This window comes from Varanus komodoensis, unplaced genomic scaffold (genome assembly GCF_004798865.1).
Source record: "Varanus komodoensis strain SLA01 unplaced genomic scaffold, ASM479886v1 scaffold19, whole genome shotgun sequence".
Classification (NCBI taxonomy): domain Eukaryota; kingdom Metazoa; phylum Chordata; class Lepidosauria; order Squamata; family Varanidae; genus Varanus; species Varanus komodoensis.
This window is the reverse complement of record NW_025335550.1, coordinates 10817587-10826376: the sequence shown is the minus strand read 5'-3', so window position 1 is coordinate 10826376 and position 8790 is coordinate 10817587. Positions and strand designations below refer to the sequence as shown.

At 55.2% G+C, this 8790-nt stretch overlaps 1 protein-coding gene across 1 annotated transcript in view; it reads left to right on the top strand.

Annotated features, from left to right (window-relative positions):
• Window positions 1-8790, top strand: part of SLC7A5 (solute carrier family 7 member 5) — a 40179-nt gene that overhangs the window by 1439 nt on the left and 29950 nt on the right. The window contains exon 2 of the mRNA XM_044428082.1: window positions 20-473. Within this exon, the coding sequence (XP_044284017.1) occupies window positions 20-473 (454 nt within the window). The remainder of the gene's footprint in view (window positions 1-19; window positions 474-8790) is intronic.

The window sequence follows — 8790 nt, the reverse complement described above, 5'->3', positions numbered from 1 at the left end:
GGCGGCGGCGGCGCGCGAGAACGGCTGCGCGGCGGGCGGCGGCGGCGGCGCGGAGGGCGGCGGCGTGGCGCTGAAGCGCAACATCACGCTGCTGAACGGCGTGGCCATCATCGTGGGCACCATCATCGGCTCGGGCATCTTCGTGACGCCCACGGGCGTGCTGATGGAGGCCGGCTCGCCGGGGCTGTCGCTGGCCGTGTGGGCGGCCTGCGGCGTCTTCTCCATCGTGGGCGCGCTCTGCTACGCCGAGCTGGGCACCACCATCTCCAAGTCGGGCGGCGACTACGCCTACATGCTGGAGGTGTACGGCTCGCTGCCCGCCTTCCTCAAGCTCTGGATCGAGCTGCTCATCATCCGGCCCTCGTCGCAGTACATCGTGGCCTTCGTCTTCGCCACCTACCTGCTCAAGCCGTTCTTCCCCACCTGCCCGGTGCCGCTGCCGGCCGCCAAGCTCGTCGCCTGCCTCTGCGTCCGTGAGTAGCTCCGCGGGGCGCCGGGGACCCACGTGGCGCCGGGGCGCACGTGGCGCCGCCGCGGGCTTTGTCTCGGCCGGCCGGGGAGGATCGGGAAAGGCGGGGCCGGGCCGGGCCGGGCCGAGGGCGCTCCGCACATGCTCAGAGGCGGCCGAGCCTTGCGCGCGTGCGGAGCGCCTCTCCGGCCTGCGCCTCCCCTCACCTCCGGCCGAGCTGGCGGGCCAGGGCGGGGGGCCAAGGGCCGCCCGCCTCGACTGGGAGGGTCTTTGGGGAAGGGCCCGAACAGTGGGTAGGCCAGACGCAGGGCACCTGGGGGGCATGGCTGTGGGGATACGGTTGCCCACGCTCGGGTCCCCGGGGGGCGTCGCTCGTCATTCCGCTGCTGCAGACATGCTGACGCGGGCGACGGAGGCCGGGACGGTCGCCCCTCACGTGTCCCGATTTTCAGTTAAAATAAGGACCAGAGAGGTTTTAAGTGCAATAGCCAGCAAGGAAAGGAGGCATCGCCTAACCGGGGAGGGGGCAGGCGTGGCAAGACCATCCGCGGAGGTGGAGCTCACCTGCCGAGTGCCCAGGTGCCTCTGGGCAGAATTCTTGCGGCCTTGGGCCCCCCTGTTGCGAGCCCTGTCCGATGTTCTTGGAGAGCTGGAATAGCGGGGTTCGCGGGGGTGGCGGCACCTCAGAAGCGTGTCATGTTCAGGAATGGTTCTCTGCTGGAGCACCTAGGGAAGGGAAGGCTGGTTATTCGGTGCAAGGGGCGAACAGGAGGGGGGTCCCCAAGATCGGACTTCCTTCCAACATAAACTGGATGGCTCCTTCCACTGAAGGCCATGAGTTGGGATTCCTGCTGCTGTCCCACATGGCAATGGCAAATAGCGATCTTTTTTCCTGGTCAGGAGAGGGGCTTCCTGCTCTTGACCTTGCCAACTGCAAGCACACTTTCCCTTCCTGAATGAACGTGCCTGTGCAAGAGCAGCCTGCTTCCCCTCTTTGCCTTTTTGTGGTGGTTGGGGCTGTAACAGCCAGCCTCCCTTCCTGGCGGGAGCTGATAGACCTTGCAGTGTACGACATCTGAAGAGCAACAGGTGACAAACTCTAATAGGAGAGTTGGTCTCTGTCTTCCTGTTTATGCGTCTTGTGCTTTACGAGCCTGCAAACAAGGGGCTCCCATTTTCTCCTGGTTTCTGCTCCCCCCCCCCCCACCCTCTGCTCTTGTGGCAGCTGTGCAGCTGTGATAGACAAATGAGGATGCCCGTCTTTTGAAGAACTGAAAGTCGGATGCCTCGGCATATGGCTGCACTTGCCTCTGACACAACCCGGTGTGTGGATCGGGGTGCATTTTCCAGTCCGTGCGTCCCCTCCCCTGACACACCCACCTAGCAGTTCTCAGGGAATCTTTCGCGGGTACGATGTGCTTGCTAACTTGACCGGGTTCGTTCCAGCTCACGCAGGGGTAATCTAACAGACCCAGGCCGTCCCTGTACGTACTTCTTCGAACTTATCTGCATGCGCAGTTGATTGTTTAGCTGCAAAGTCACGTCTGATGCTTTGCATAGCCCATGGACGACAGTCCTCCAGGCTCTCCTGTCCTCCACTGCCTCCCGGAGTCCACCTGACCCCAACCCCACTGCACCAGCAACCCCACCCAGCCTAGGCCACCCAGTGCAAACTGTGTTCCACGCAGGCCTCTCTTCACCTGCTCCTCCAGTGGCGCTCAGCCTCTTGTCTCCTGCAGTAACCCCTCTTAAACTCTGGTTCGTTTTGTGCCGCGTCTTTGCATCCATGGGCCCCTTCTGCTCTCTCTGGGTCTTGGCGACCTGCGGTGAATCCTAAACAAGCAGTTGTTTATCTTTTTATAAAACATGTTAGCCACTTACCATTCTAAAACAATCCCGAAAGGGAGAGTTCAGTAAATAAAACACAAAATCCAGCAACATTGGCCAGAAAAAAGCAAAACAACCTCTGCATGGAATAATAGTGACACGGAAACATTAGCACTGAATGCAAATTGACAAAACATATTCAAGGAAAGCAGATAGAACTAGGATTAAGGATCAGTCTTTGGCTGAGGCTGAACCCTCCAAAGTTCAGTGGTGGCCGTGAATGGGGGAAAGGGGATTTGTGCTTGGAGGTCCTGTATCAAGAACACGCCCTCCTTGTCACATATCCAGTGGAGGCAATTGCAGCACCGTTAAGAGCGTTCCACTTTTATGGTGCTGCTTCTCACAGAGATGTCTGGGGCACCCCTGTCCCATCCACCACTGTCTGGCCAGAATTCTCCCCTTTCCACCCTAAACCAGGGCAGGTTTCAGCTGCCTCGTCTCACCATTGCAAGTTCTTCTCTTCCCTTGCTTCAGGATGACTGAATGTTTGCGACATGGTAGCCCATCCTCAGAGACTGAATATGGGTTGTGCATGAGTTGTCTCTGAACCACGAGCTGTTGAAAGATGGGTTCCCATGATTTCTGAACCCAGTCGAGCTAACAAACCACGGTGAGCAACCTGCAGTGCCCAACCCAGCAACCAACCATAGGGTCTCCTCATGGGTTGTTTGGGAGATAACAAACCAAGGCCTGTTAGCATGGCTGGCTTCAGACAAGGTGCTCACCCACAGTTCAGCCACAAGCCACCCTCAGTCCTTGAATGTGGGTCGTTGTCTCAGCCCAGGGATTATATTGCGACAACGATTATGTTGGAAACCGCCTTCTCTCAGGGTTTTTGTCCACCCGGCCTGGTAGCCAGTGGCTATCTGTGGCCACAGGTTCCAGGACTCAGCCTGGGCCTGCGGCTTGTGAAACAGCAGCTCTGCGGTTATCCACAAGATGACCGTCAATATTATTGGCTCTCCCCCGTCAAGTGACACAGGAATTGTAAACGGAGCATTTTGGCAGCGAGAGAGCTGCGTGTCTATAGCTGGCTGCGGTCTTGTTACACATCTGGGGAACACCAGGCTGCAGATTGCGTGGACCTTCAGCACCGTCAGCAAACCGGCTTGTCTGGAAACGGCAAAGCCAGCTTCCTTGTGCAATGTTTGGGCTTCAGGGCTTCTTCCTGCCATTTGCCTGGATTATCTCGTGTAGGAGCTCACAATGCAGAATCCAGTTGCTACCTTCAGCTTCAGCCAATGAAAATGGCTCTCCCACCTCAGCTTTCCAAGTCCGTAAGATTGGAGCGTTGGATCCAGTTATTCCCCTGCTGAGGCATCGGGATTTTTATTTATTTTTAGTGGACAAACTGGCACCTGCAGTAGGTCGAGGACACTTTATTTATAGCATTTTTATTTCGGGGTGGGTTATGCATAGCTAGACCTGCCTGCAGGACACGACATGCAAGGAAAACCAGATGAGGGTGGTAGAAAAAAAGTGGTGTTTCAGCAGTCTGGTCAAAAGGTACAATTCCCCCTCGTGTCACTGTGTGAGCAGCCTGGTTGAAGGAGTGGATCTGATCGGGCCGGATCCAATCCCTCTAAAACAAAAGGCATCATGAACTTCAGAATACATTTATGACTAGCAAATATAAATACAGTTAAATAGTTGCAGACGGGAGGCAAACAAGTTTATCCAGTTTCATATTTAAACATGTGCAAAATGGAGGAGCAAATTTTAAGATCCCCCTGTGGGAGGAACCTCTCCATAAAGGATCAATGCACGGATGAAGGATGTCCCAAGGTTATGATAACACTGTGATTCATAAGTTACCTTAAGCAAAGGTTCCCTCTAGCAAAGCCGCTTCCTCTGTCTGTCCCCAGGCCTTCCTCCTGTTCGCATAGATAAAATGTTCTCCAACAGGTCTTCCTTGCACCCAGCTTAAAATTGGCAGTCCTTGAAAACCTGGCAATTGCAATAAACATTACTTCTTTATAAACTCTGTCCTGAAGCAGAGACCTTCACGCGGCAGCCACGTCTCCATGGAGAGTCATTCTGAACCTCTGGGCAGCTGTGCTGATCCGTTCCCACAACCTGGTTCTAGGAGTTTTCACCTGCCCAAAGAGCAGGCCTTTCCTAAAGCTAATGGGATTTAACTGCCTGGTGAAGGCCAAGTTGCCCCCAAGAAGGCACACTGGAATAGGAAACAGGGCATTGGGGTTGGGAAGATTCACACACAGAGAGCGGCGTGAAAGCTGATCAAGAACTGGCTGGATATGCACCGTCATGGGGCAAAAAGTGGCTGTGGCAATTCCCCTCCACCCACGTCCAGCTCAGTGCTGGTGTGGTTTGCCCAATTCACTTCGCAGCACTTTTTTCCCGGTCTTCCTAACCCGCTTGGCCCTGACCCCCAAAGCAAGCCGTGGGAAAGGCCTCCCTCGTGTTTCCCCCAAGGCAAACCTCTGATGGCAGTTCAGACGGCCTTTGCTCGGATCTCTTAAAACCTGGACAGGTTTGCGTAGGGTACTCAGGTGTGCCTTCAGGGGGCACTGGTAGAGTTGAGACAGTGGCACACCTGCTCACAGCCAAAGATGCGCATCGCCATTGACGGCCAGAGCCTAGCCAAACTATGTTCGGGGGCATGCAACCGCATTCAGAAGGTCGAGCCTTCATTCCCTAATTTCCCTTTGGCTAACCAGGAGCCGCTCAGTCTGGTCCGGAGTGAGCTTCGGCTTGTTTGCCCTCATCCAGCCCATTCCTGATGTCGGGCACTGCTTTGGAACTCAAAAGCCTGAGCCAGAACAGGGTACAGTTTCTGCGACCTTCCAGTCTTTGTCTGTTTCCAGAGGGCTGAGACAGCGTGTCTACCCATTTTGCACACCAAGAGTTAGCCATCTTGCTGGAATCCCAGTTTGGGTTATAATTTCTTTGCTGTCAATCAGTTTCCTGGGCCTGTGAGAATTTTGGATAATTTTGGAGCGTTGCTGCCATTCTGGTGCAGTCCTGGGGCTGTGCCATTTGTTCGTTTTCCCTTTCAGGGCCGCAATTTAAATTCTTCTTTGCGTTGTGCTTTTGTTCAAAAAGATTACCATGCATCTGCTCACATTTTCTGCTCAGCTAATTGGTGCGGTTTGGTGCATTTTTCCTTTCTTCCCTTCCTGTTAATACACAAGCTTGAGCAAACTGGCTCAAAGGGATTTTTTCAACCCCCCCCATTACCCGTGTGTAGCATGATCCCAAAACCCAGCAGCAGTGCAAAAAATCTAGAAACAAGCTAGCTTAAAAAAAAAATACCCAGAAGGCCTGAAAGGAAAGATGTTATCAACAGCTGCTTTGCCTTCCCTCGCCATGTGCCAGCTAGGAACAAAACCCAGCTAGCAAAGGGAGGTTTACCGCTGAAGTTCAGCCCCTTTGTGAGCCCTGGAGCCGGTGTCTTGCTTCAGCAGCTGTCGGCCCTTCCACGAAATAGCCCCTCTTGCTTACAGCGTTGATCGGAAAGTCTGTCCCGTCCACAGGGGCCTGTGCAAGAGCCTTGGCTGAGCTTTCTTGTGTGTGAAGCCCAACTTGGAAGTCGGGCCAGTCTTACCCCATCTACCCTGAGATGCTCACTGCAGCATTAGGAGCTTTCCCCTTGTGCAGCGTGGCGATCCAAGGAAAGGCAACTCGGAGAGAAGCGGTGATGGGGGACGAAAGAGCTCCTTCCGGTTTGCCTCTCTGGCCATCACAGTGTGACTGGGAGCTCGCTGAAAATGCAAATCAGCGTGTTTAAGAGCATCGCTATTTTTAAATCTGGGTAGGCCGACCCCTCCCGTCACTACCGTCCTGACTTGCCGAGAATGTCGACTCAGTGGCAGAACTGGGCATCGGGGTGGTGGCGGGGAAGGCACGCCTGTCTGGAGGGGCTCCCTGTGAGGTCAGGACCTAAAATACCCTCGCCTGGCTGCTGCTTGCGAGGTGTGGACTCGGTGCCGCCCTGCGGCCGCGGCCCTTCAGACTTCCAGCACTGCTGCGGAGCTGACACTGCCTGGGGCCACCCGGGTTGGTAAGCCACTCCTGGAAGGGGAAAGGCGAGCAAATGCAGGGGGGGGGTGGGGGGGGGGGGGCTGAGGTTGCTGCCAGGCAAGCCGACGGGGTCCCCCTTGCTCCTGGATCAGCCCAGGAATCAACAGGAGGCCGCCACGCAGTTGCTCAGCAACACACATGTGACTTCTCTGTGAGTTTTGCCTCCTCTTCTCTTTGCGGTCCAAGGCAAATGTAGATCTCCCAGCTGCCACGGGCGTGGAGGGTGTTTCCTCTTGGGCGGGGGGGGGGGGCTCAGTGGCCTTTCTTGGGCCAGATTCTGCCTGTGGGAAGACCCCTAGTTGCTCACCCAAATAATTGCAAACATCGAACTGCAGGTGGGCAGGAAGGAGGGGAGGATTTACAAAATACCTTTTCAGCTTACACCTTGGGGCGTTTTGATCTTGGGTATGCCCTGCACGTCAAAACCAGCTTGGTCACATGCCGTGGATTCAGAAGGACATGGACGGGCGTCCCCATCCAGTGTATACTGAGCAAATGGTCCCAGCCCAGGTTATCTGCTCAGGTGTGCCAGGCCATCCTGGCAGCTGCAGCACCTGGGTGCCCCTGTTTGCCTCTTGGCACTTGGTAATTCAGAGCAAAGCCTCTCAGGTTCCCGCCGCCCCCCTGCAAACGGGTTCCTTGCTGTAGTGAGCACATCCCTAAGAAAACGGCTCTCTGGACTGGATTTTCTTGCCGTGTGCGCAAGGCCTGTTCCAAAGCTGGAGAGACGTGGCTCCTCTGGAGGCGTCACCTTACTGGGAAATGTTTATTTTGGCAGCTTGGAAGGGGCCTTTCCTTGCGTTGCTCTGACTGGGTGAGCAGAGAATGATCCGTGGGCTGAAGAGAATGCGCTGCTGATGCTTTGCAAGTCCAGCGAAGCTTTTCCCGCGCTCCAGCCACTGACCGAATACATTGCCAGTGAGTTGGCTTGGATGGCCAGCCCCTTGTCAGAAATAGAACAGAGATTATATCTGAGCTGTGGAGCTGCATCAAAGCAGGCCAGATCGCTTAGGGGAAGGCAAAGGTAACCCGGTGCTCTGTGGAGCTTTGGACTGCAACTCCTATCATGCCCAGCCAGCATGACCAGTGGTCGCAGCTGCTGGGTATCGTAGTCCAGAAAATCTATGCTGCCATAAAGGATTCTATCCAGATGCTTTAGTCCAAGAGGATGGATGTCTTGGCCATCTTTGGAAGCATCTCTCCACACTTGCAGAAACTTTCTGGAAGACCTTGTGGTAGCTCCAAAACGCATCTGGTCATGATCGAACAAAAAATATGGGAAGGATTTTGGTGCTATTATATACCGCTTTGTCTCCTGGTGGGCAGATTTCAGACTAAACAGGTAGAGGAATCAAGCAATATGTTAAAAGCAATCCGTGAAACCGTGGCTGATTAGATCAGGAAAGCTTCCAGAGTAAATGTTTTCAGGAGGCATGGGAATAATTCCGTGTTGGTGCCTGCCTGACCCCCGGAGGCAGGGAGTTCCGTCCAGGTGGGGCCACCCTTCGGAAGGCTCTGCTCCTGGTGGGTTGCAGTCAGGCCAGGTGTCCCTGCAGTACCACCAAGGGCACCTCATCCAGTGAGCGCAGTGCCCAGGGAGACCCTCTCTGAAGGTCGCTGGTCTCAGGAGTCGATGCACGACCAGTGAGGCGTCGCCTGCAGGGGGAGGGCGAGGATTTGATCTATTTGGGGCGGTGGGTGTGGAGGCCACGATCCACACCTCCTCTTGACCGTGTAGCTCCTGGTGGCTTTGCTGGTGTTCCTCTATATGCTGCTTTGCTGGATAAAGTCAGATCACCCTGAGTGACAAACAGCCCATGAGCTGTTGCGGACTTCGCAACACTCCTTGTGGCTTTGCGACTAAGCACCCCTCGCTTCCTTGAAGTCCCTGGGCAAGGCTTGCTGGGAAGTCTTGTGCAATGGGTGTCCTGGCGGCTGAAGTCTCCCCTGCAGATGGGATCGTCATCCTGTTCAAAACTCAGTACCTGTTGCAGTTTCTGAAGCAATCCTTTTGTTTACTCGTTCAACCCTGCCCATGTGCTTTTTGCGGCTCTGCCAAGGCAAGGCATGGATCGCACCCCTAATCCCCCGGCTCTCAGAATTCCCACATCTGGCAGCTCCGGACTTCAGTTGCTCTCCTTGGGTCTGTAAATATTTGTGCGTCTCCTGGGAGCGCGAGGCAGCCCTGGCCATATTTGGGGCTGGACTGACCTCCGGGCAGGACTTGCTCTGCTGCATGGATCACTGCCTTGTTCCCTTCTGATGGCGCAGACTCTGCAGAACCCCAAACATGTGGGTAGCCCGGCCCTTTCTCTGCCTTCATGGCTTGCCATGAAGCCCGCTGCTTCCCCCTTCCAATTTCCTCTGTTCCCCAAAACCAGTGACAGGAC